Source organism: Amia ocellicauda, chromosome 18, assembly GCF_036373705.1.
Source record: "Amia ocellicauda isolate fAmiCal2 chromosome 18, fAmiCal2.hap1, whole genome shotgun sequence".
NCBI classification, from domain to species: Eukaryota; Metazoa; Chordata; class Actinopteri; order Amiiformes; family Amiidae; genus Amia; species Amia ocellicauda.
In genome coordinates, this window is record NC_089867.1 from 14,662,935 (window position 1) to 14,689,952 (window position 27,018).

A 27,018-nucleotide genomic window follows, 5' to 3' on the forward strand; every position below is an offset into this window, starting at 1 on the left:
TAAGGGCAATGCCACTGACGTCACTCAGAGCTGCCCTCAGTATGCCTGCTCGGGCTGGCACAGACGCAAAATCTTCTGCTTGAGCTGCCCCTTCTACAATCGGCACAGCACTGCCCGCCAGCGTGCCAGCGTGTGTAGTGCAGTGACGTCAATGGGGGCTGGGACAGTGCACTGTGATATAAGAGGGAGGAGCTGAGCAGTCAGGTGCCAGGGGGTGCTTCACCTCTCCCCCTGACAGGACGCCGCATCTGTGTGTGTTCTAACCTCGCTCCTCTCTCCTTTTCTTCCTCTCCCTCCACACGCTCACTGCCCTGTCTGTGGGCCTGAGAACCCCACAGTGTCACACCATGTGGAAACGAAGTGCTTCTCGGCCTGGTCTCCATACGGTGGCGAGGAGCCGTGCCAGGAACTTCAGGGCTGTGGGAGAACCACCGCAGGAACATTCTGTTCCTCTGTGCAATGCAAGCACAGCAGTGTTTATGTAATGTGTACCTTGGTTATCATCTCAAAGCCTTTCATACAGATAGCTAAGTAACAAACATGCCACTGTTAACGACGTACCCTAAGTGAAGCTAAGTAACACAGTGGTGTATTTTCCTCTGCGGTGATCAGGGTACACGAGCAGAGACTGTGGCACTACGGGTGAGCATAGACACACGTAGTCGACCAAAGCTATGCCTGCAACAAATAAATAATCAAATATTTCATAATGAGGTATGAACATAAAAAAATTGAATTGTCATTGTATCTGTAGGGCAAAGCAAAGACTTCGGACTCTGCGTCTCCTTTTGGTCATTGGATGGAAGTTTCTGTGGTTAAAGGTGCACTGAAAGCTGGTTCAGGGCCTCGCCACAGTACTGGGGTGGGGGTGTCTAGGGATAATAACAAGCCCTAGCACCGTTCATACACCCCCCTGCACTAGTGCGGGTGCAGTGCCTGGGGATAGAGTAGGTTTGCCCAGCTAGGAAAGTCCCAGAGCTACTGTGCCAGTGATCAGCCCTGAGGAGCAAGCCTTTGTGGGGACTTCACCAGATGTGTGTCTGTGTGTGATTGTGTACAGGAGAGGAGTTTCACCACATGCACCTGCAGAGAAATTTGGTTTTGGAACTGTCCTTTTTCAAATTGGACGGGGGTCTGGAGACTCTGCAACCAAGCAACCAGGTGCCCTCCGACCCTCCGGCCTTCTGACCTGGCAGCAGTCCCTCTATTGTGGCAGTATCCTTCCATGCCCTGGGCCCTGGTGTATTGTGCCTGTGCTTTTACATCACTGGCAGGCTGAGGGGCGGGCAGCTTACAGGTCTGCTCACAGAAGCCCCATTGTGAGGACCTGGGCTGCAGGCAGTGCTCTCATCGCTGGGGCTGCTGCCAACACACTCAGGGATGTGTGTTTAATAAGTGTGAGAGGGCACAACTGTTTCAGCGTGTGTGTGCATATTGGCTGCAATGTGTGTGTGTGTGTGTGTGTGTGTGTGCGCGCTGTGTGAGTCCCGCACTCTGATCTCTGAAGCTCACTGACAGGCAGGTCTGCCCATTTCCAGGTAGAAGTTGGTCCCAGCCTGGATTTCACACCCTTCCGCAGTAAACCCTGATCTCACAGACTGACCTGGCCAGACCGACACGATCAAAACATGTCTGTTATATAAAAGAACCCCTTCCCTCTGATTGTGTGTGTCCGCAGTATCAAACGTGCAACCATCTGCCCCAGAGCGTCAGGGCCTGGTCCCATGCGATGAAGCGTGCGTTGGAAAACAAATTTGGACTTCAGATTGTCCAGCTAGCGTGAAATCTGATTGTTTAATTGCATTATTGACTAATTTGTGTGACGCTTCCCCCCCGACCCCCAGTGCTTGTCAACAGCACGATTAACATTAAAAGCCTGATAAATAGTACAACCCGACACTTTTCCTCATTGATATGCAAATGCATGCAAATAGCCTCGGCCATCAAACGCACTGGTGTTGTGCCCCCACATGTCCAGCCCCTGGACCCCCCCGCCCCTGCACCCTTCACTGAACAGACTGCGTCACAGCGCCCCGATCCACTTCAGTAGACAGCAGTGCAAATATAATGTAACAACTAACCCACTTAGCTACTTTTATTTCATTTATATTCTCATTATTTTAAACAAATATTTTCCTGAATGTGTGTGTTGGAAAGCAGCGGGTAATTGATGACTTTTTTATGACTTAATGCTCCGGATTAGGCAGCCGTGCATCTCTGGGAGAAGCTCTTCAGGGCAATGTGACGCAGTCTTTTCTTAATGGGAAAGGAACAGATTGTGAGGCTAGTGTTTGAGGAGATTTAAGTCCTGCAGTCTGGCCATCAATAACAGCCCTTTGGCAGAGTGCGAGCACACAGAGAAGACGGGGGGGATTGTTGACTCCGTGCCCTGCCTCCCACGAGCAGAGCTCTGTGTGTTCAAGCTGTTGCCAGGTCTGCGCTGACCCTGCCTCCCCTATGGAAGGCACTTGCACTGCCCAGCCAGCGCCAGCCCCTTCTGGACCCTTCACCTCTCCAATGCCTCGCTCACCCACCACCCCCTTCCTGTTATCTTCCACAGCGGTAGCGAGCGTGTGCGTGAGTGAGCGTGCACGTGTGTGTGTCCGTGTGCATGCATGCATGCTGCACCCTGCAGTGTTTTTGCCCAAGTCCCACTTTAGTCCTTCTGAGTTCAGAACGACTTACCCGGGAAACTGTGGTCCTAATGCAGTGAGCCGCGGGACCGTGCCGAGCCTGAGCTCATCCTGACTGGCATGTGCTTGTGTCCCCGCAGCCCTGCACGCAGCAGCTCTCTCAGGTCACGTGACCATGGTGCATCTGCTCCTGGAGCACGGCGCCATGGTGGACGCCCTGGACGTGATGAAGCACACGCCGCTGTTCCGCGCCTGTGAGATGGGCCACCGCGACCTCATCCTCACCCTGATCAAAGGTACAGCGCCACTGCCAAACTGCGCTGGACTGGACTGCTCACACCAGACCTGCACCACCCCTCACAACTGCCCCCTAGCCACAGTTTATGTGTGCATGTGTCTCTCTCTCTCTCTCTGTGTATCCAATGTCTGTGTGTGTGTGTGTGTGTGTATCTGTGTTTCACTACCTCTCTCTCTCAATCTGTGTGTCCATCTGTTTATCCAGCGTGTCATCCTCTTCCTCCCACTCTCTCTCTGTATATGCGGACAGGAGGGGCCCGTGTGGACCTGGTGGACCTGGATGGTCACACGGCCCTGCACTGGGCGGCCCTGGGGGGCAACGCGGAGGTGTGTCAGATCCTGATGGAGAGCGGCATCTCCCCCAACGTCCAGGACCTGGCGGGCCGCACACCTCTGCAGTGTGCCGCCTACGGGGGCTACATCAGCTGCATGGCTGTGCTGATGGAGAACAGTGCTGACCCCAACATACAGGACCGTGAGGTAGGTCTCTGACCTCACCCTCACTTCCTCTTCTCTGTTAAGTGCATTTTATAATCTGATGCGCACAAAGCAGCAGGCAAGAACAAACTATATATCACATGGAGTGGCTGCCTCTAGCGGCCTGAAGATTGTGAGGCCTATTTCATAAAGAGAGACGTGCTCACCACCACACGGGGAGCAATAACATGGGTGTGCGAGGCATGTTGCACAGACGGCACCGGCCCCGGTCCTCATTACCGTCTCTCCCCGAGAGGTCAGGGGTCGTCTGCCAGCTGTGTGCGGTGATTGCTCAGTGCAGCTTGGAGGAGCAGTCCGAGGGGGGGGGATATCAGGTCTGCACAGCCTCCAGGTAGCGATTCCCTTCGCCCTGTCGTCCATATCTCAGTCCAAGTCAGTCAGTGAGTGTGTGTTTGTGCGTCAGCTTCATTGGCCAATGGCGTCATCTGAAATTTCCAATCTGTTATAAATCAATCATTTTGGATGATATCATGTAAAAGACAAAAAATGGGCAACCTACTGTGGATGATTTAGAATAAGAGCTAAGTTTAGCTGTGACAGGAATTGTCGGAATGGAATAATATTAATCATGTTAATTTCAGCTTAAGGAGCGCACAATAATAATAATTGGTACCCAAGACCTATATACACTAACTTTTGCAAGAGAACAAGACTCTGTCCTCACGGGCACCCTGATCACAGAACACAGGCTCTGGTCTCTGCTGCTCCTATGAAGTGAAGCACCCTGAGGGCGTGTGTCGCAGTGTATTCATGCGCCCTGTGTATTGTGGCTCAGGCCTGGAGCAGAGCTATAGCCTGGGGCCTCTAACAGCCCCACCGCCACACTGCTCCCTGCAGAGATGCATGAGCCCTGAGGGCACAGTGATGGCACCGGCAGTGCGGCAGGGGCAGGACTTGCCCATGAGCGCTGCAGCTGGGTACCCCTGGTTTACAGTGCTGGCTGGAGTGTGGACGGGGCCTGGCTTTTGCAGTCGAGGAGGAGAATAAGTGCAGTGGATGATGCGAGTTGTGTGCTGTGTGCACAGGGCCGGACGGCGCTGCACTGGTCCTGCAACAACGGATACCTGGACGCAGTGAAGCTGCTGCTGGGGTACAGCGCCTTCCCCAACCACATGGAGCACAGCGAGGAGAGGTCAGTGACCCGCCCGGGAGCAGTGTGCGTGTGGAGTATGCAGTGTTCAGTGTGCGTTTGTATTGTTGTGTACAGTGTGTGTGGAGTGTGCAGTGTTCAGTGTGCACGTGTATTGTCGATCGTGTATTGTGGAGGTCAGTGTGCAGTGAGAGCTCTGTGGCCCCCTGTGTGTGCAGGTACACCCCTCTGGACTACGCGCTGCTGGGGGAGCACCAGGAGGTGACACAGTTCATGCTGGAACATGGCGCCCTGTCCATCGCCGCCATCCAAGACATCGCCGCCGCCTCCATCCAGGCCCTGTACAAGGGATACAAGGTGCGGCAGGCCTTCCGCGAGCGCAAGAACCTGCTGATGAGGCATGAGCAGCTGCGCAAGGACGCCGCCAAGTAAGAGTCCGGCACGACACGCCAACGCAGCCCAGGAATGAGGATCAGCCCCATCGCATAGGTTTACACATACATACACACAGCCTGTAACACGCATAGAAATGTAATGATCCTGCTGAAATGTGTGCTATGAAATAAATAACAGGGACTGTAATAGGCATCTCAGGACGATGATTGCATTTGAATAGATAACTACTGCCCTGGACTGCAGACTGCGTGTTCTGTCCGTTGTGCATGAGTGTGTGTGTTTGTGCGAGCGTGTGTGTGTGAGCCGGCACGCGTGTTTCGGTGTTTGAACCACAGATGAGAGCGAACGTGAAAGGGCTCATCTATCAGAGAGCCTCGAGCGCAGGCAGCAAAATCCATACGCGGTATGAGACGGGCGGTCACAATCTGTTTCTATTATGTCAATAGTTTTATTTGAAACGATTTGCTCTTATCAAAGCCAGAGGCAGGGAGGCTGGAGAGGAGGGGGCTGCCCCAGCCCTGGAACAATTAGAGGTTGTTCAGGCTCCCAGCTTCGATCAGTCATTCGGGGGGAGGGAGACGGTGGTGGAGGGGGGGAGGTGTGGAAATGTGGGGGGGGCATCTCCTGACAGATGGAGTTAAGACTCTCCCCTGACAGGCAGCAGCAGGCTGACAGAGGCCCACTCCTGACACCCATCATGGGAACTGATGATGACACACTACATAACTAACCTGTCATTGGCTGCGCTTCCCGCTAATGTTCTGGCAATTGCAGCCAGGGCCTCGCACTGCCACGCGCTAATTGGACAACAGAGCGCGGCGCGGCGAGATATGACATTTACCAGCTGTCAGGGAGTGGGAGATGAATGGGGGGGGGAGCAGGTAGGCTGTCAGTGTAGAGAGGATGGTAGCAGATCAGGGGAGCAAGTACATTGTGTGCCTGTCTGGCCCAGAGACTCCTCAGTGGGGCGAAAAAAACAAAGCCCTGAGATCTTAACTGCTTCCCACACGGCCAGGCTTCCAGCGCTGCAGCAGACCCAACTGAACGCCTCTGTGGAGCCATAGAGGAGACAGGAGGCTCTCCCCCACCCCTGCTCAGCTGACTACTATAAGTCAGGGCCCAGCAAAATCCAGTGCTGGGGGGTCTGGGTATTAATAGTATAGCTGAGAACTCATCCGAATTCAGTCCAAAGCACAGTTTAATTAATAACCGATGATTCAGTGTGTATTGTGTCTGTGCGCTGTCTGCTGTGCTTGAAATTTGTGTGTGAGCTGTCTTCAGTGCTGTGTGTTGAGAGCTTTGTGTTCAGTGCCATGTGTACTTTGTGTTTTGAGTGCTTTATTTTGATTTCTGCACTTTATTCAGTAGAGTACTCTGTATTCAGTAGTGTTTGTTCAGTGTGTGTGTTGTCTGCCATGTTCAGTGCAGTGTGTTGTCTACCATGTTCAGCGCAGTGCTCTGTGCCGTGTGTTCAGCGCAGTGCTCTGTGCTTTGGCAGGAAGCGGGAGGAGGAGCAGCGGCGGCGGGAGGCGGAGCAGCAGGAGGCGTTGGGTGGAGCCAAGATGGGGCTGAAGACGCTGTCCCTCACAAACAGCCCGGCCCCCCACACCAAGCGCTGCCAGACACGGCCCCCCCAAGGCGAGGCACAGGCCCCCCCCCGAGGCAGAGGTACTGTGTCTGATGTGCCAAAGTACCGTCTCTCCCTGCTGCTCTGTTTACATCCATCCTCCTAATCTCTGTTACTGTTCCTACTCCTCTCTCTCTCGTCCTATCAGAGCGCAGGAGCAGGTCTGCCAGGAGTGAGCTAGCAGGGCCCGTGCCCAGTGAGGCCCCCCAGTCCGTGCCCTCAGCCAACCCTGAGAAGGACAGTCCTCGTCCCCCCAGCTCCTCTGGGCACATCTCCAGAAAGCCCTCTGCCCCCTCAGGGAGGAGGTCTGTGGGCAGGGAGCAGAGCGAGAAGAAGGAGGAGCCTCTGCCAGGACTGGGGCGCAGCACAGGGCCCCCCCCGAAACTCAGCGAGGAGACCCTGAAGGCAGGAGTGAGGGCTCTGAACAGCGGCCGCCATTCCCCTGCAGGGTCCAGCAGGCCGGGCAGTGCCAAGCCGGGCATGCAGACCACTGTTCGGACACTCAGAGTGCCCACTCCCACAGGCACGCAGCTGCCCCCGCTGGCACCACGCTCCCTCAGGGGCAGGAGCTCGGGGGCAAGACCCCCACCCAGCCCGGCCTCCCCGCCCAGCAGAACCCTCTCTGCCCAGCCCTCCCCAGTCCCCCCGGGACCCTGGCACAGCGGCTGTGTGGAGCTGGTGCCCCTGGAGCTGCGTCTGCAGGTGGTGGAGCGCGAGAGGAACCGCAAGGAGCTGTTCAGGAGGAAGAACCAGGCGGCCAGTGCCATTCAGAGGGCCTGGAGGAGGTGAGGGCGCCCCTTGTGGGCTGACTGACTGACTGACTGACTGACTGACTGACCAGATCCTGCTAACTTTCCTGTGAAAAAAAAAATCCACCCCAGCTGAACAGAGCAGTTATTTACTGGTTCAGGTAGTGCTTTCTGTGAGCGGGGGGTGTTTAAGTATCACTTTTAATGACAGAACAGCTGAAATATGTAATTTTTTTAGTTCTAATGGATTAACCAGTGTTCTTTGTGAAGTAAATGAAAAAACACCAAAACAATTGCTTTTCTTTGGCAGCAGAGGAAAGGAATTCCTCACACATGTGCTGACTTTTCATGTTTTATGGGTCCGGGCCCTGAGCAAAGGCTGAGCTAACAGCACATTGATGGGGCGGGCAGGTTGGGCCGGGGTCGGCTGTAATCGTGATCGGGTGTGATGGCTGTTGAAGCAAATGACAGAGAAAGAGAGGAAGTGAGCAGTAGAGCAGGGCCAGTACACAGGGCCTGTACCCCCCCCACCCCCCTGTGGTAGCCAGCACGGGGCACATCTGAATCTGAGTGGGCTCTCTGCTGTCTGCGGGGGTCTGGAGGTTTCCTGGCAGGAAGCGAGGGGAAGAGAAATGTCCTTCATGTGGAAACAGGGAATCTCCGTGGCCCGGTCAGGCAGCCCGGGAGGCGCCAGCTCTGGGAACTGTGTCGGGTTCAGGAGCTGTGCTATGGTGGGGGGGGACTGGGAGAATCGCACTTCAAACATGCCAAACAGCCCCCTCCCTCCTCTGGTTAAAGATTGATACAGACACCCCTCTCTCCTCCTGGCTCTTATAACCTCTACCCATCAGCCTTAGTCTGTCTCTTCAGTAAGCCTGTGTGTGTGTGCGTGTGTGTATCGCACTCCTCTAGTGCGTCTGCTGAGCTGTTTTGTAGACTAGTGTGCAGTGACCTCTCGATGGCTCTCCAGTGGTATGCATTGCCCATCTGTTGCCCATGTGTCCCGCCCCGCCCTGGCACCCCTGCTTCTTTACACACAAACACGTTTAGAAGTGGAGGGCGTTTTATTGGAGAAGCCATTCTTTCTTAACGAGAGGTTAAGAGTTGACTCCTGCAGACTTGTGTGTGCCAGGCCTGGAAATGGTTCGCACAAGGCTGCACTGCTGCTGCTAACTGCTGCACAAGAGAGCTGCAGATGGACTCTTCTGTTCCCGAACACAACCTGTCTGATGTCCTGATGTCACCCCCAAGCACTCCATTAACACATCTCTCTCTCTCTCTCTCTCTCTCTCTCTCTCTTACTCTCAATGTTTTTGTTCTTGTGCGTCCATCTGTCTGCTTGTGTGTGTGTGTGTGTGTCAGGTTCCGTGTGCGTGGCCGGTTGAGGGCGGTGTTGGGCGGAGGCTCCCAGGAGGCGGAGTCAGCAGAGATGGCCTCCCTACTCATCCAGCTGCTGTGGGACAAAGCGCTCCCTCCTGACTCCATCTCCACACTGCAGAAGACCACACCCCCACACAAAGTCCAGCTCACCAGGGGCAGTGGGAGGCGGAGCTCCGTTCTTCAGAGCATCTACGGTAAGAGCAAGTGTCCAAACTTCACGGCGTCAGGCAGTCCCGCCACGGCGCACACTGAAGTATAGGGCAGGTTTCACTCCTTTTAAGGACCTTCTCATTTTCTATCCACTTTGGTTCCCACATGTGACATCAGTTATTTCCTGAGTGATTGGGGGAGTCTGGCAGTGTTGTAATACCGAACAGCAGGCAGGTTAGTGGCTTTCATTGGCAGCTGTAATCTGCTGGCTCCTGAGGCCATGTGGCCCTGTGGGCGGCCGTGATGAAGCTTTTAAACACAATTAAATCATGAAATAGCGACGGTCTTAACACAGAGCCATTGAGGCCGGTCAAAGGGAGGCTGGGGGGTGGGGATGCTGTTGCAGCCCAGCCGAGCTTCCCTCCCTCATACAGCTCGACCCAGCAGTCCTCTCCCTCGCCCAATGCCTGCCGCTCCGAGTGTTGCTACAATCACAGCTGATAAGCCGCAGGTGTCGGCCGGTGCGGTGGCCTTTAGCAGGCATGAGCAGGTGCTGATGGGAGAGGGCTGGGGGCGGCTGCCAGCTCCAGCACACAGAGGCTGCCTTGTCCTCCACAGCCCTGCGGCCGCCGCACACAGCGCCCCCCTCCCAGGATGGCGCTGACAGGCCCTGGCTATGTGAGAAGTTCAGAGCTGTCAGCAGGCGTGTCAGGGAGCTGTCTGGGAGCAACCCTCCCTCTCTTCATAGTCTCTGTCTACCAACAACTCAACACACCTGCCCAGACGTGCGTGTGAGTCAGGAAAGTGGGGAAAACACGTCTCTACAGTTGTACTGGAGACGCAGCAGACACGCACTGCAGGGTTGTATAACGGCCAGGGACAGTTTCATGTTACTTGGGTGCTTCTTGCGCCTCATTGCTTGGCATGATCGGCAAACGCACTCGCACACAATGGCCGAGCCTGGCAGTCCTGCAGTGCGTGTCACAGGCGCCGGGGTGATGGCTGTAGGCAGGACGGCAGCCTCCCGTGGTGTGACATTAGAGGACGCCCGCACACAGCCTGCTCTTTTCTGCTTCTCTGGGTTTTCTTCGTAGGTTAGTCAGTACCTGAGGCGACTTGTTTTTTTCACGGTGCTTCACGTTTCATACACCGTAAGTAAATGGAAACCGTGTCAGAGGGGGGGATGGACTTGTTGTCCTGCTGAAGCTGGTAGGTCTGTGTTACAGAGCAGTGGGGGGATGGTGCAACTAATCAGAGCTTTCAATTAATTAATTAAGAGCAGCTGGAACAATAGTCAGTAGGACAGTGGGTCCCCAGGACGAGGGCCAAGAGCCACCACTGCAGCAGCAGTAGAGGAGCGACGAGAGAGAAGGGCCCCTGGGCTGTCAGTGCTTCAGTGACAGCGTGTCTGTTGTACGCAGGTGGCTCCCAGGCCAGGAGGGGGCGCCCCACTCCGGGCAGGAACGCAGCGCTCAGCTCCCGCAGCCACTCGCAGATCCTGCTGGACCTGTCCCTCAGTGCCAACCCCCACCGTGAGTATCGCACAGCACAGTGGTGTGTCAACGAGGGTACCGTGCTCCCCGTGTGTGTGTAACGCGTGTGTGTACATTGCGTGTCTTTCAGTGAGCAGTATGGAGTGCGTGCACCTCTTGGAGAGCGTGGGCCAGGCGCGGCAGTTCTCCTACCACATGAGACCCCACAGTGCGGGCCGGGGGGGCAGGAGCAGAGGCAAGGACGGGGTGTGAGGCAGCGAGGGAGATGGGGCAGTCCCTCACTGTGCCCCCGGATGAAATAACGGCAGCCATATCGGACTCCCGTCCAGCGCCTGCCATCACAGCCAACAATGTTAAAGCACCCCCCCGCCAACACCTTGAAGCTGAATTCCCCACAGGTTGAAATCTTTCACAGCAGAGACAGTCAACGCAAGCTCAGGGGTTGACTATATTGATGTGGAAGCAGGGATGCCTTCCCCCAAAGGAACCCGGGTCCGTCCTCCACGCTCCACTGTGGCTGCAGTGCATTCTGCCCTTAGCTCAGAGCCTCACAGCAACAGCCATGGGGCACGAGTGCCAGGAGCTCCTGCCCTGCCCTGCCCTGCCCTGCCCTGCCCTGCCCTGCTCAGGAAGGCATTTTTAAAAATCTAGGATTGTCAGGATCACTCGGTTAGGTGCTTCAAGTTGCCATAACCAGGGCCCTGCAAATAGCATGACTAGGTTTTCAAACTATTTAGTTCTTGCGAAACACAGGGTCCTCGTCACCGCAGCTGACTGTACCTCCCTGCTCCCCGTCCTCTGAGCGAGTTCCTAGTGTCAGCGTCTCTGCATCAGGAATCGTTGAAGCCATAACTCACCCCTCAGCCGTATGTAAATAGACTGGGACGGATAAGGGCTATGCAAACCGTGAGCAGCGCCCAGCGCGTGACGCAGCAGATAACCTTTCCTGCAGCAGATTGTGCCCTGTGGCCTGTCAGCGCCTGCTCATACACACAGCCCACCTGCACAGCGCACTGAGGGCCTCTGTCTCCGGGGCTTCGCACGCGTGTCTGTCCGTCTCCTTTGCTGATGAGAACCTTCATTCAGGGGTTCACAACTCCAGGCCTGTTGGGAAAGCTAGAGGCCTATATACCTACGCAATACAAGCTTAGAGACAGGCCCCATCAGCCCATTTCTGCAAGCCGTTTTACGGTCAGGACACCGTGTCATTGCACAGGTCAAAGTAAACAAATGGTACATTGATCTGGCCATCTGCAGTGTCTCAGACAGTCTGTCTGTTTCCCAAATTCTGTCTATTTCTCACTTTGTTTGTTGAAACTTCAACTTTGTTGAAATAATACGTATTGTCTGCACAAACGTTTTAGTCAGTCTCTCTGTCAGATGCTGTGCTTGAATCGAGAGCAGTGCTTCCCAACCCTGGTCCTGGAGGACCCCCTACCCTGCTGGTTTTTGTTCCAGCCGAGCTCTCAAAATACTTAATTGAACCCTTAATTGGTTACATTTTTACTTTTTTTAAAGAAAGTTGGTTCCTTAATAAGATAATGCGTTCCTTATACAATGTTATACTGAACTTAAACCCCCTACTGTTTAAAATAATTAAAAGGCTCTGATTTAAGAAATGATTACTTCAATTAAGGGTTCAATTAAGTAATTGAGAGCTCAGTTGGAACAAAAACCAGCAGGGTAGCGGGTCCTCCAGGACCAGGGTTGGGAAGCACTGCTCTAGACATTGCCAGCACATTTCCTGATGCAAGAACAGTGTTGTGAACGCAGGCTCCTACACAACTCTCTCGCACAACCGTCTGGCACCAGGGCTCTTCTGACGTTATTGGCTGTAGCACAGATTTGACATACTAATGCGCAAATACCTCACTTACAGTACACTATATATTTTTGTACACAGTTTTGTATATCTTTGCTTTAATAAAGACAATATTATATCTTGTGAACATCAGAGTCTCTGTTCTTTAATTGATCAGCACTTTACATTTTGGAATTCAATAAGAAAAATATCACAGGACAGGATTCTTAACTCATACAGTACAATCCCTGCCAAACAAGAAAAGTTTCTATGCATCACCATCATAAATGAAAAAACTGAAAACAAATGGAATAAAGCACAGAGGAAAATGAATTACCATCCACTAAGAAGTGTGTGTCTTCAGAGCAGTCCGAGTGTCTGACGCAGTCTTTTATACAAGTGTAAACTGTGCGTTGCGTTAGTGGGGGGTCAGGTAGGGATGGGGGGTCAGTACATGTCCTGGAGGCCGACTGCCCCTCGGTGCTGCGTGGACATGGTGACGCTATAGCAGTACAGCAGGTCGGTCAGCCACTGCTCCCGCGCCTCGCCCCGACAGCGCCTCTGTGGACACAACACAAGACACGGGTCAGACAGACAACACAGACAGGTCAAAAGACTCCCAGACGCAGCCGTGTCGCGTGTGTGTGTAGGGGGGCGCTCAGTACCGTGAGGTCCTGTATGATGTGCTGCAGCAGGGTACTGTTGGCCAGCATGTGGTTGCGCAGCTGGCTGTGCTGCAGCAGCAGGGCGAGCAACTGGGCGGCCAGGGGCAGCTCCTCTTCACTGAGCTCCAGTACGCGCAGGCCCTGCAGCACCAGCCGCAGCAGCCGGGGGACACTGCCCAGAGCACCCAAACACGTGCCCCACACCGCCTCCCTGTGGAGGGAGAGAGATTTAATACACACAGACACCACACCTAGACAGGGACAGACATGTTCCACACACACACACACACACACAGAGTGGTGTAACTCCACCCTTGACCCCTGACCTCTTCTGGGCGCTGTCCTGCGCGCTCAGCTCATGGTCCAGCGACAGCAGCAGCGTCAGGAGGCTGAGGCAGCAGGAGGACAGGAAGCGCAGCAGCCCCTCGCTGGGCAGGACGGACAGGTCCAGCAGCCGGGACACGCAGCGCAGCACCGCGGCCGCAGTGCTGTCGGGGAGAACCTGCAGCCCTGCCTGAGAGAGAGAGAGAGGAAACGGGAATGAAAGGAAGAGACGTTACACAAAACAAATGATACAACTCAAAAACAGCAGTCGCACGCGCACAGGTCTGTTTCCCTTTCTCCCCGGACTCACCAGGTTCTTACAGATGGCGTTCTGCAGGATGTCAAAGCACTGGCTCTTGGACCCCACGGTCTCCAGGCAGTGACACACCTCCTGTGAGGAGAGAGAGAGGGGAGTCCGAGGCAGAGGTATTATGGGTAGCGAAACAGATATAAAACCCTGTAGGCCCAACAGAGCAGCGAGGGGCTCTGGAGAGGCTGTGCCGTCGCACTGGGAAGCTCCCAGACCTCGCCCTGACTCCAGCAGCAGCAGTTCACCCCCAACCAGCCCCTGCACTCCTCACCACTGCCACAATTACCTTAAACCTTGCTATTACCAATTAGGCAATCATAATCTGAGGCTTTTCTAATCACTTCATAATCGAGTTTCGGGCTGATTAATGGCTGTCGATGGCTAATAATAAAAGGCAAATTGAATGGCGCGTTCGTGTCCTTTCATTTGTTCTTTAATCCGAACTGAAAGTAATGCTATTATTGTAATTTCATTTCGCCCCATTACCTTGCAACACAGACTTATTTATTGTTTGTGCTCATAAAATATCACTCAAAAACCCCCAGCACTGTCTGCTGGGAGGGCAAGTACAACTGGTATCCAATTCACACTGTCACCTCTAATTACCACAGACAATCACCCCACTGGATACACACAACACAGTCCACGGACACACTCAAGTATTGTGTGACAAACTGCGCCTGGGGTCCTGTTTGCGGGCCGAATGGAAGACCAGAACGCACCATCTCCCTTTGTTCTTTTATTATCATTATTACTATGCTTGATACTGTAGAGCAGCCACTATGATGGGGTGTTTCAGAGCAAGGTCTATACAGGTCGTGCTCAAAACACAGACGTCTCCAAGAGCAATGAAGAGACGTGACGCACCGTCTGTCCAACACCCATCAAACATTCATAACAGGAATAAAATAAATCACACAAAAATTAAAAACTCTAATCCCAGTAAAACAATACTGTCTCATTACTGGAATTAAAGCAAATGAAATCTGTAATAACCGCGCACGTCAGGGCAGGAGGCCACAGCTCTAACTCGCTGCGTCTGATTGAGTTGGACATAGAGATGAGGGGAAAGGAAAAAGTCAAAACTGAAGCTTAATTGTGAAAGTGGAATTAGTGCTCTTTCTTTTTATATTATCATTTACTCTTAACCCCCCCGGGCTCAGCTTTGCTGGCGATTCATTTCCATGTAAAAATGTCAGCGCTGGAATCATTATGCTGCTTTTCATTAGCATTCATCACATCCCACCGGCGTCCTGACAGTACAGCCCCCTCCGCCACGCCAGAGCTCCACCACATCAAACACTGAGACGTGGACGCCACGCCGGGGCTGCAGCCGCACCTCAGTGTTACCCAGATACTGGCAGCACCAGCCGGTAGAAACACACATACGGTAAATAAATGCATATATATATATATACACACAAACCTAATTTAATTGATTTTTGCCCCTTGTTTTCTACAGCATCGGCGCATTAGTGATTACGGATCAGCACCGCTGTGGCGCGCCTGGGACTACCTCAGGGAGGGGTGTCAGAGACTGGCCCTGTACTGTCTGGGAGATCAAGACCTGAACTCAGAGATGCCGGAGCCCGGGCCGAGAATCCAGCCAATTATAGAGCCATCCCCACTCTCCGCTGCTGTCAGAGCAAACCGTGTCAGCAGCGCGGAGCGAGGCCCGCGGAGCAGCCCCGGAGAGAGCCGTGTGATCGGATCAGAGCGCCGGAGCCACTGGTGCTCAGGGGGAGAGGCTAAACGGTGTTGATTAGAGGCAATTAAGCTGAAGGAAATCTGATTAATTAATTATTTAATTAAGAATTCACAATGCATCCCTGGGAATAATCCCTGGAAATTAGCCAGTGGGCGTGTCAGCCAAGGGTACAGTTGATGTTTTATTGTTTTTTATTTTTAATGTGTCGTGTGTCCCTGGGGAATTAGAGACAAAACACAAACAAACAACGCAAATCCCTGACTGTGTGGTTATAGATGTGTTCCATTAGAAATGTAAATTGAAAGTCATTGGTATATATCTTTGGGGGGGTGAGAGGCAATAAGCAAACAAATAAAATACCACAGTCACATATAAACTCATAAATGATTATGAATAAGAATAATGTGCAGCTGATGAACAGGAAGACGTCAATGCCTCAGCACAGGACAGCACAGCTTCCATTTTCTCTTTTCCACCTGAGTGACCAGTTACTTAACCGGACTATTCACTGGATTTGCTCAGTTTCACCAGTTACGCATCATTTGCATGTTGTTAGAAGGTGGGGATTTAAGAGATTTCAGAAATTTCAGGGTGAAAACAAACCGTGAAGACAAGATCTCCCAGCTCGCAATGGGGCAACCGTGCAGGACCCGAGCCAGACAGTCACGCCAGGTGCAGCCGTGCCGATCGCCAGACCCCCCCACACACCCCCCGCCTCGCCTCTCCCCATTTCAATTAAAACTGGAGAAAGGTGACAGTCTCCTGACATGCTAATGAGCAATGAAAACTGATTTCCACCTTTTGACTGCCATAAGCGGTGACAAATTATCAGTGTTCATAAGCCCCCCCCTCCCCGGGGCACACTCTGCCCTAATCAGCACTAATGGAGAACAGCAGCCTCCTGTCCGTCAATAATCCAGCCCAGGCTCACGGATGCTTAATATCCCCGCGTCAGACGGCCAGGCCTGATGGAAGTGGACAGGCTCAGACTCGGGCCCGGGCCTAGCTCCTCACAGCCCTCAGAGCACGCCGTTCAGACTGGGATTCACTCACTGCGATGCTGCTACACAGGTATAGGTAGTTCCCGTTTTCTTTTCGTTTCTTTTATAGTTTTAAAGAGTATTGCAAAGGTGTCTCAAGCAGTTTTGTAAGATTGTGCTCCTGAGGTAATGAGACATCATCTCCCGTACTGCTGCACGAGTCAGTCCCAGTCGGCCAGCCTGTCTCATCGCCAGCCTCTCCTACCCAAGCCTTCGCCTGCCTTCCTGGTCTTTTCAAATCTGCCTTGCCTTCTCCTTAATGGATGCCTGACCTCTGGGAGGGCCCGACATCCTGTCACTCTCATCCCCCCCACCTCTCGCTCCCTCTCTCCATCTCTCATTAGCGCTGGACTCTCCGCGCCCCTCTACCGGCTGGCATTTACCAACCTGGCCTCCTTCACGCCTCTTGTTCTTTTAAACTTTCCATCGCCAACTTCAGAGACACCGTGCTCACACACACACCCTGACAAACTTTTCACCGCACTGCAAATGAGAGGCGGAGGGGGAGAGAAAAGCCACACGGCACCAACAAGACCGACACATCATTAGTCCCTGGAAGTGTCGAAGCCGAGACAGACGGCGTGGATTGACGGGGGGTGGAGAGGCCGGACGCCTCACGGGTCTCGCTGTTGTCACAGAGATGCCGCAGCGCGTTCCCCAGGGTGGCTCTCAGACAGACGCCTGGCGCTCGGGCCAGCAGAGAGCCCATTTACAGCAGGTATGACAGGCAGCCTGTCATTAAGCACGGATAACATCTCCAGCACACATTCAGGGACACGGCCCAAACGTTGTGTATCGCACAGTGTGTGTTCATTACAGTCACATGGACAATGCTTTCCCAAAACGTTTCTTCTGCGATTACATTTCCTGTTGGTAGCGTCAGCAGCGTCTGTGGGGTTTCACACAGTAAACAGCCTGACACAGGGGGCTCTGTATTCGAACAGAGAGGCTGGACAGAGACACAGAGCAAAAGAGGAGAAATGGAGGGAAGAGAATGAGAAAACAAGCAACGGGAGAAGAGTGTGTCCCACCTTTTCCCCCCCTCACATTCACACATTTCAATTAATTCCATTGCAGAGAAATGCTCACAGAGAGCTCAGGGCTTAATGAACCTGCTTTGGCAACACTGCTATTGTCAGTCATTGCAATTAAACAATATGATCAGAGTCTGAGGGATGAAGAGAAACACATGGAGAGGCACAGAGACAGACAGGCAGGGAGAGGGGTGGCGGCCGGACGATCAGTCACGGACGTACCTCCACAACATCCCAGTGATGTATGAAGTGGTCCAGCTCGGTGGGGTACAGGCTCAGGGGGCACAGAGCCGAGGGCCCACACAGCTCCTCCTCACTGCCTGTCTGCAGAGCCGCCAGCTCCTCCCTGGGGAAACCTGCAGGGAGAGGAGCAGAGGAGGAGGTGAGGAAGGAGAGAGAGAAGCGGGGAGGGATGAGAGGGAGAGAGATGGTCCAGAGAGTAGGAGAGTGTATGAGTGGAATATGGAAAGGGAGAGAGGTGGAGAGAGAGAAACAGAGGGAAGGAGGGAGAGAGAGAAAAGAGGTCATGACTAGGTGTCAGAGTGGTAAATATGAGAAATCACAGTGAACAAGAGTGGTGCGAGAGAGTCAAAGAAGGGCTGTACCACAAGAGGAGAGAGCTGTAAGCTGTACCTGTGAGAGTGGAGAAGAGAAAGCTGAAGTAATCCACATCAGAGAGCGCCGAGTCCGGAGCCCCGGCTGCCCAGCCGCTGAGGGGGGACCTGGAAGGAGAGAGAGACTCTATAACTCAAGTCCTGCCAACAAAGCTCTTCAGAATGAAATTTTGGTTGTAGATTTTATGCCAAGACAAAGACACGCACCTCAAATCGCTTGCCCTCCCGTAAGGGCTCATAATAAGATCAGGAACGTGCCATTTAACACCCCCCCACCTCAGTGAGGGTCTTTGGGATCCCCCTCCTCAGCTGCGGAGGGGGCACCCAGTAGAGAGAGCAAGAATCAATGCTGTACATCCAGACCTGATCGAATTAGGGGGCAGTCAATGGTAATTGGCTAATAATCAACAAAGACCCTCTGCAGCTGATGTATGGGAACAATGGCCTGTGCACACAGATGTCTCAGAGCACAGACACGCCGCACAGAAGTCAAACCGCACAGCCAGGGCACTATCCCAGTGCAGCGTCCCCTCCTCCCACATCAACAGCAAAACCCCCGATTTCTCGTGATTTCTTGGGTTACCAAACAGCACAAGGGAAGTGGGTCATCCAGTGAAATTTATATAAAAATAAATCTATATAAATGTTTCCCTCCCTAATCGACGTCCTGTTTTGCAGCTGGATTTACACAGCAGCCCTGAGGATGCGTGCCAATGTGGTGATTTATGTCTTCCCTGGTCTGGAGCCACTTTGCCCAAAGGCTCCTTTGTCCGTTTAAGAAGGCTTTCATTCACCCACTCCCACGCCACCACCCCCTCCGCGGCCTTCGGTTTTCATAAGAGCTCCCCAGTGACATCAGCACGGGGCTGGGCGCCCCCCGTCCCACACTGTCTGCCCCCCTTCGGTCTGCAATGCTGGGATTACATCACACTCTTATGCAAAGGAGAAGTAGGCCACGGTTCCGGGATGTGATGCTTTGTCATCAGGCCACACAGACTAACAGACTAACACCAGGCCAGGGATGCACAAGAAACTGGATTTCAAACCGATACCAGTTTAACAGCGTTATTAAAAATACAGAGCCCGGCAGCATTGTGCAACGAAGACACCCAGAGGACGATGACAGGAGGCCTGGGACGCCGGAGTGTTGCTCCTCAATGTGCTACACACAAACACACACCCTCTGCACAGCACCGATCATTCCATTATTAGAGTTAACATTAACTGACATGGGAGTGCCTGAATCATTAGGTGCTCACAGGAGCCCCCCCGGAGCCCCCCTGGAGCACGCACTCTGGACAGAGAGGTGTGTGTGGCTGCAGTGTCGACTAACATCATCTTGGTCTGTGCGAGTGCTGATCGGCCTGGCCGGGGAGGGGCCACACACACCGCCCCCTCTAGGCACTCCAACACTCGGTTATTTTGGTCTCAGTGCTGACGGCTTGGCTGCTTTAAAACCCGTTACGAAAATGATGGAAACTGCCAGGAAAAGCCTACAGACATCCAATTAGACGGGCTTTAAATACAACAGGCAAAGATCTAATTATGCTTGCAAAGAGAACAGCAGACGCGTTTATATAAGCGCTCACCGCTTCCAAGCTGAAGGAAGAAAAACTGAGAAAAATACCCATGAAACACCACACCTGTCTTTATCTGTACCCATGTGAGTTTTTGGTTTTGGCTGTACACAGAGGAGACCACTTCATATCTACCTCTACTGTGAACTGCTATGCTTTGGGTACACGGCTGTGGTGAGCCATGTTTGGTGTCCTCTGGATGCAACTGCCCTCCCGTTCACCTCGCTGGCTCGAGAGATTCGTGGTGTTCACTCCTGAGAAAGACTCATTACCACCTTCTTCCCAGGTGTCAAGGGCATCCCAGAAGACACAGGATCTCCAGGAGAGATTGGGGGTTTCAATACAGAGCCTTTCATACTCAGCCATTACAGGTATCAATCCATCAAACATGACATGACTGGACTGGAAAGAGGCAGAGTTTTACTGACTGGGCTGTGGAGATCACTACTGTGTCTTATCAGTCTTGCCTGGCAATATAGCGACAGGGAGCACGCTAGCCCACTAGCTGCCCTGCAAATAGAAATACTGCCATCTACTGGTGGCCAAGGCAATGACACCAACAAGTGTACGCTGCTCTACCGCACTGCAAATCACACCCAGGACCCTGAGCACACTACACCCCTGCCCAACCCTACCCACACTTTGCCCTAACAAACAGAAGAGCCCGTGAACCTGCAGCACTACGGCCACCCTCCTGAAACCGAGCATCTTTGAAGAGCAACGCCAGACTGTCTGTAATCAGCTGGGGGGTCTCTGGACTAAAAAGCTGGGTAAACTCCCTTGGTGTCTTCAGGGGAAACAGATGGATGAAATCCCGAGACTGAGCCACTACAGGCGGGCAGAAGGGTCATACCTCCAGGACTGTGCCCGTGACACTCAGCTAGCCGAGTCATCTGAACAGCCGCCAGACTGGACGTCATTTCAAGATGCACAGACACTCGTTAAGGCTTGAGGTCGACACAATGTAGATAAAAAGAAATCCAAAATGAAAACCGCGAAACAACTGCTCTTACGGGGCACTGCTCACATGGAAAAGAGAGTGCGTTATCACCCTGGAGATGCACACAAGCGCAAAACTGAGCAGGCACTAACAGATACGGCATTGGGAATCTTGGGCCTTGGGCATCACACAATGGGGGGGGGTTTGACGCATATGCTCATTCAGAGAGGGGGAGTCCAAACCACGGGTGAGGAAGTGAAAGCCGGACAACATGGCAGCGAGTTTAGCACTGGGCTGTTCACTGAGGGACAATTGGAGAAGCAGAGCCGAGACCAGTTAGCCGCTCAGTGCCATCAGCACAAATGGGACTTAAACAGAGAAATGAGAGCATGTAGCAAACCAAGCTGCGGTTTTAAAAGACTCGGCGTCAGAGCTGGTTACAGAGTTCGAACTCACTGCGTCTCTATGAGTGTAGGCAAAGTTACCGGCCATTAGACAGCTGACAACCCAATCAAGTCAGAGTCGATTGCTTAATTTGGATGCCAAGAATCCCTCCCCACGTCTCTCACAGGCCCTGCATTGCGAGAGATTGTTTGATTCAATTTGTGTCGAAAAATATCCCATTCCAGTCTCCTCTCTGATACAGGCAAAGACAGACCTACAGAAAACTGAACGGACAGACAGACAGCACCCTCTGCAAATCTCATATGGCTTTAATTCAATTTTAGTCAATCATTTATTTATTGTCCAAATGTCTAACCGCTAGAAGTGGTTAAAGGGGCGCCGGGTGGGGGTTACCTGATGTGAAGGATGCGGATGAGCGAAGCGGCCAGGCTGGCGGACACTCTCCCCGCCGTGCAGCAGCGGCTCAGGCAGGACAGCAGCTCGGCAGGCAGGCTGGGCAGGAAGTACACCAGCTGGACCAAGCGCTGCTGGGAGTCTGCGGGCAGCAGCACCACACTGCCCTTCTCTGGGTCTGCAGGAACATCACAACAGTGTCAACGGCTACTGTCCACATTCATACTTCTAATACCCCAGTAGTAATAACATATGGGCTGTAAAGACAATATGGTGGCTCACAGGCCTGAGTCTGAGTGTCAGTGAAATATAAACAGTATTTAAGAGCACAAGTGATGGCTGGTGCCTGCTGGGACAGTGACTCCCCATCACTCCACACTGCAGCAGAGAGAGAGAGAGAGAGACAGACAGACAGACAGAGACGGGGCACAACACTCCCCCGGGGTGGGGTACCCAGGATGAAAAGTCTACTTGTGAGAGTAGATCATATACGAAGCAAAGGCGAAAGCACAGAGGCCACCCACGCCCCCGCCCCCGAGCAGCTCATTCCCTCTCAGCACTCATCTGCAATGATGGGAGAGATACTGACCAATTAACCACTTACGCACATGCCGACGTCATGGCCCACCGCACAAAAGGCTTCTTGTGATGGCAAGAACGCCAGGCCCCACAACCTCACTCTTATATCACACACAGTGGGCTTCTCTCTCTCGTGTTCTTTTTCCGTTACTTTTTACATTCTTCTTCTTCCCCCCGCCTCCATCTCTTCGAGCAGGCCGTGCAGGACGTGTGTGAAGAAGCTGAACGGTTGTATAAACGGGGCATTTGAGGCCAGGGCCGAGTTACACTTAAGTCTAGGAAATCGATACTCGAGCTTCTCCTGCACACACACATGCACAATCCACAGCACAGTCTGTCCGACACTTCAGTGTAAAGACCTACAGAACTACGAGGTTCAAAAGGCAGTTGCATAAATGACCGAACACTTGGCTTAGCGCTAGTTTTCCACTGGTGTTCCTTGAGTTTCAGAGTTATTTTACAAAGTACCTCAACACAATGAAGCTGCAATGTGCTGGGGAAAGGAAAAGCTTCTATATGTAAATCTCCAGCTACTCAATACTTCAAGGGTTTCAAGTAACTGCCCTGAGAACACTGAACTCGCCAGCACAGGATAAAAAGACCCAATCTGATCAAGACTAAACAATATTGACCGAATCTGAAGAGCAAGGGGTTGGAGAGGAACAACTGCTTTGCCAAGGTTTGTAAAAACACATGTTCAGCTGCAAAAATTAAAGCAATAAATGAAATAAAATAAATAAGTAAGACCACAAAAACCATGAAAGTCTATCTAACAATTCAAGTGGAAAACTTGCACCAGCACTGCCGGCTGTGTTGATAGAGAGTTGTTCTGTGAGGTTGTCTGGACATTTTGCTCCAGGCATTCCTTTAGATATCTGTGACACTGCGTCACGCTGCGGTCGGATCACTTTCAAAAGAGACGCCAGAATAAAAGCCAGCGAGAACAGAGAGAATCGAAGGGAACAGTGTGCCGGGACCACACAGAGCAGGACCAGGACAGTGGAGCGTTACTGCCCCCATGTGGACACTCCTGGAGTTGACCCCAGGCATGCTGTAGATGAGTAAGACACTGACACTTAATCAGGTCGTTATTTCAAATGATCAATTTTTTAAAAAGTGCTTATAACTATTGCTTAACAAGAGTATTTTCTCCCTCTCCCTCTCCCTGCACAACTGAATAGTCCTCAATAACAAACACACATGGCCACTGACAAAGAAATAGGCGCGATGCAAATTTAGCCAGGTAGGTCTGGCACATGGAAGCCCCCAGTCGTCCAACAGCCTGCCCCCACTCTTGACCCCCAGGCCCCGGGTGCTTACCGTACAGTTGGCAGGCGTGTGTCTGCAGGCTGAGCAGCAGCTCGCGGTTACGGCGGGCGGCGGCGGCCTGCACTGTGAGCAGCAGCCGGGCCGAAAGCTGGGGGTTCTTGGAGCCCAGCTGAGCCAGCTGCAGGGGCAGAGCGGCCAGCCAGCGGGACAGCACCTTACTCCTGTCAGGAACACACAGCGTCTTAGTGTCTGCACAACACACTGCGGGAGTCACGGCCCTGCACGGCCCTGAACGGCCCTCTTCACAGGGGCAACCCAGGCAGTTATAAAGCCCTGCAGGGAGGCCTGTTTCCCCTTTAAAACATGAACTGAATGACTGATTGGCTTAATGGTCAGAATTACCACGTGTTCCAGGTGCAATGGATGAGTATGGGATGCCTGCACACCTGCAGGGTGGTGGCAGTGCCGGGAGGGTTGACTACCCCGGGTGTATGGGGCGAGGGGAGAGACATACCTGGTGACCTGAGCGTTGGCCTCGTGCTCCTGCAGGTAGAGGCGGCTGAAGAAGCGCAGGAGCAGCACGCGCACGGGCAGGGACAGGTTCCTCTGCTGGTACTGCACACTGACCGCCTGCAGCAGCTCCTCCGTCACCGCTAGGACAGAACACACGAGCTCAGGCACTGACACGCACACGCACACGGACCACTGCACCCTGCGGCCGGGTCTCAGCCCTGCTGCCTGCTCCGTACAGCCCCAGTGTAATGGCACCCACCTCGGCTCTTCTGGGTCATCACAAGCCGCCACACCACCTCCAGCAGACCCCCGAGCTGCTTGGCGCTGAGCCTGGTGCCACTGGACAGGCTGTCCCTGACAAAGGCCCTGATGGGGGCCAGCCACTCTGCGTCCTGACGGCCCTCTGCCCCCGAGGTCAGAGTCACCATCACCTGGCACAGGGTCAGGTTCAGTGCCAGCGGCTCCACACTGGGTCCCCCAGCTGCAGGCGGCTTACTCCTGCACACAACCACAGTTAACCACTGCACTGCATAGCACAACACTACACTGCACTGCACTGCACTGCACTGCACACTACACCCTCGCTGTACTCTGCTCAGCCAGCCCAGCCTCCTACCTCTTGCTGTCCCCTTTCTTCTTGTGCTTGGCCACTTCCAGCTGGCTATAGGGGAAGTTCTTCATGAAGTGGTGTTTGAAGTCACCAAGGTAAGTGCTGCGAAACCAGGTGTCCTGGAAGAGAGAGACAGAGAGAGAGAGTAACAGTGAGTAACAGATGCAGAGAGGGCGCCGGGCAACAAAGCCAACAATGTAATTGAGACACTCTTCCTCCATGGAGCACTGTGTGATGATAATCATGTTTCAAGTATTTCCTGCAGAGCAGCATGTGTTCGAGGGCGCACTGACCAGCTCGTCTTGGTGGTGGCGGTGTGGACTGAGCCGGCGCAGCAGCTGCAGGATGCTCAGGACCTGGTACATGAGCGCCATGGCCTCGGGGTGCAGCAGGTGCCCGCTGTCGGAGGTGCCCTGCCCGCTCGTGCATGCCTCCACCCACACCTCCAGAAGCAGGGGGACTAGCGTGGATGCAAAGCCCTGCACCATCTCTGCTGAATCCAGGCCCTCCTCCACACCAGCCCCAGGCTCTGTATCTGGCCTACAGAAACACGCACAAAAAGTGGCACTTGGTTTACGTTTACACCCAAGTCTAAGAGCAGACCTATACCATACTGTAACAAAGCGAACCACTGTCAGATGATCTTGGCGAGTGAGACAGTATACGGTACAGCTGCACTGTTGTCCAATACACAGTGAATGAAAGAAAAAAAATACAGTTCATACGATACAAGTGCAGTCAATGGAATCATCAGTAAAAGGGCCCCCTTCATGCTGGCTGCTGACTGTGTCTTATTCAGGGTAGTATTCAGTATGTTGCATAGCTGTTGGGAGTGTGAGTTAGTGAGCTTGTCCAGCCTGCTGCACAGCAATGGGGCGCAGGTGGCCTTACCGGAGTTGGAACGCAGACCTCATCGTCGGGTGGGCCCCGGAGTTCTCATACACCTGCACACCTCCCCTGCCGAAGCTGTGCTCCTCCCACGTGAGCTCCAGCGGGGTGATCATCTTCCCTCCGCTGCCACCGCCTTCCCTTGCACCCGTGTCCAGGACGTCCAGCGGCCCAGCCTGCTCCTCCACTGATCGCTCCTCCACCACAGCCTGCAGAAACTGGCCCAGCCTGGGGAGACATGGGGACAGGGGTCAACACAGGGCCATGCCACCTTCACAGGCCGGTAACTCTCTCTTATCCACACAGGCTATATAGACTGGTTTTGCATTGTAAACGTGTACAGAATGAACAGAACTTTAAGCTGCATATGAATGTATTTGTTGATGTTCTGTATCAGTTTTACCAGTAACAAAATCACAGGGCGGCCTGACTGACCTGCTGAGCACGCTGAGCCTCCACTGCTGCGACGTGACTTTCCTGCCAGGGTTGACAGCCAGCGCCCAGGCACCACCCGCAGCACTGCTCCCGGGCTGACCCGGCCGCCACAGCCGGCGCTGGGAGATGAGCTCCAGGAAGTTCTTGAGCAGCACGGAGCAGCGCTGGGCCAGCAGGGAGGGGTAGTGCTCCAGCAGCACATCCAGGATCTTCAGCGCGTCCTGCTGGATGCCCTCGGCGATGTGTGTCATGGCGCAGGACAGGTGGGCGCTGAGCAGAGGGAAGAAGGGCGCCAAGCGCTCCGCCGGCACACATTGTGCCACAAAGCCCAGCAGGCGCACAGAGGCTGCCCGCACCGCCGGTTCTTTGTCGGTGAAGACGGCAGCCACTTCGCTCAGCACACTAGACAGGTGGGCGTCCAGAAGCCCAGGGCTTTGGGTCAGCAGCTCCCGCAGCCCGGCCAGGGCCTCCTGCTTCACCCCGCTACTGTAGTGGTGCAGCTGGGACAGAAGGTCCTGCAAAATACACATGTAATTATATTCACAACCTCAGCCAAAATCTCACACACACATAAGTAAACACACACAAACACATAAGTACATAGACAGACCTATGTCATTCCTGTAAAAGACTGCACACTGTCCGGGTCTGACTTCTCTGTAAATCAGCTGTCAGAGTCAGCAGCCTACCTCTCGGCCTGTACGTCTATCATGTGGGCGTCAGTGTTTGTGCATCAGTCCATAAGTGGGCTCTGTACAGTACCTTGATGCTGAGCTGGCGGCGGGTGGTGGGCCCAGATTTGTCGCTCTTCAGCTGCTCCGGGAGCCGGATGCCTCTCGTCTTGAAGTTGACATCCGTCGCATTGTTCGGCTTCGGCTTCTTCTTCCCCACCTTCAGCTTGACCTTCTGGAAGTCATCCTGCCTTTTCCTCTTCTTTGTCATGTCAGCCGACTACAGGGAGAAAGCACCGCAAACTGCGCATTAGCCCTGCCGAAACAACACTGAGCACAAAAAGGAGGATGCACAAACACCCCCACCTGCTAGTCAAGCGGAGCCTGATTCATGCATAAAGGCCCACAATGTTTAATGTGAGTGGCTCCTAGCAGTACCAGGAGAACCACAAAGTTATGCTGTGTGCCTGCTCAATTCAGTAGAGCCCAGATTCCGTCTTTCTATTTGCTATTTGAAGATGATCCTCTACATGAAAGGTTTCACACAGTAATTTGATATAGACAAATAAATAAACAAACATACAGGACGCCGGAGTGTCACTGCGTTAAGGTATTGCACTAAACATTGGGCTGGGCTGTATTAAAACAGTTTTTTCCTCAGAAACTCACTGCTGTCCAGTTCTTGTTGCTGACAGAAAGATAACTCCGGTTCTTCTTGTTTTCCTCCGACTCGTGTAGAAATAACAGGGGACCTCACACCAGTCGTGGCCCCTTTTAGCTGCCCACGCTGCTGCCTGCACCGAAGACTTAAAACGGCTTCGCAGGGCCAGTATGTATTTGAAGGTGCTGAATTGCTTGGGTTGTGGGTTTAATCGTGTTTTCAATACCAATTCCACACATAAACCACCGTCAAACATATTTACAATCGC

General features: G+C 53.3%; 2 protein-coding genes across 4 annotated transcripts in view; one reads left to right on the forward strand and one right to left on the reverse strand.

Moving 5' to 3' along the window:
- The window catches only part of invs (inversin), a 32,659-nt gene extending 20,682 nt beyond the window's left edge, over positions 1-11,977 (forward strand). For all 3 annotated transcript variants that reach the window (XM_066690888.1, XM_066690886.1, XM_066690887.1), the window contains 9 exons: positions 2,774-2,929; positions 3,181-3,410; positions 4,454-4,560; positions 4,737-4,946; positions 6,413-6,582; positions 6,690-7,326; positions 8,653-8,864; positions 10,242-10,352; positions 10,444-11,977. In XM_066690888.1, coding sequence (XP_066546985.1) covers positions 2,774-2,929; positions 3,181-3,410; positions 4,454-4,560; positions 4,737-4,946; positions 6,413-6,582; positions 6,690-7,326; positions 8,653-8,864; positions 10,242-10,352; positions 10,444-10,565 — 1,955 coding nt within the window. In that variant the 3' untranslated portion in view covers positions 10,566-11,977. The remainder of the gene's footprint in view (positions 1-2,773; positions 2,930-3,180; positions 3,411-4,453; positions 4,561-4,736; positions 4,947-6,412; positions 6,583-6,689; positions 7,327-8,652; positions 8,865-10,241; positions 10,353-10,443) is intronic.
- A 276-nt stretch (positions 11,978-12,253) lies between these two features.
- tex10 (testis expressed 10) lies at positions 12,254-26,853 on the reverse strand. Its single transcript, XM_066690889.1, has 16 exons — positions 26,759-26,853; positions 26,181-26,369; positions 25,419-25,933; positions 24,987-25,211; positions 24,389-24,635; positions 24,102-24,214; positions 23,745-23,983; positions 23,487-23,625; positions 23,024-23,193; positions 21,125-21,302; positions 17,829-17,917; positions 17,418-17,551; positions 13,414-13,494; positions 13,106-13,293; positions 12,780-12,990; positions 12,254-12,675 (listed from the first exon to the last, which is right to left on the reverse strand). The coding sequence occupies exons 2-16, from the start codon at positions 26,358-26,360 to the stop codon at positions 12,562-12,564; spliced, it is 2,823 nt and encodes a 940-aa protein (XP_066546986.1). The 5' UTR covers positions 26,361-26,369; positions 26,759-26,853; the 3' UTR covers positions 12,254-12,561.
- Positions 26,854-27,018: the final 165 nt, after the last annotated feature.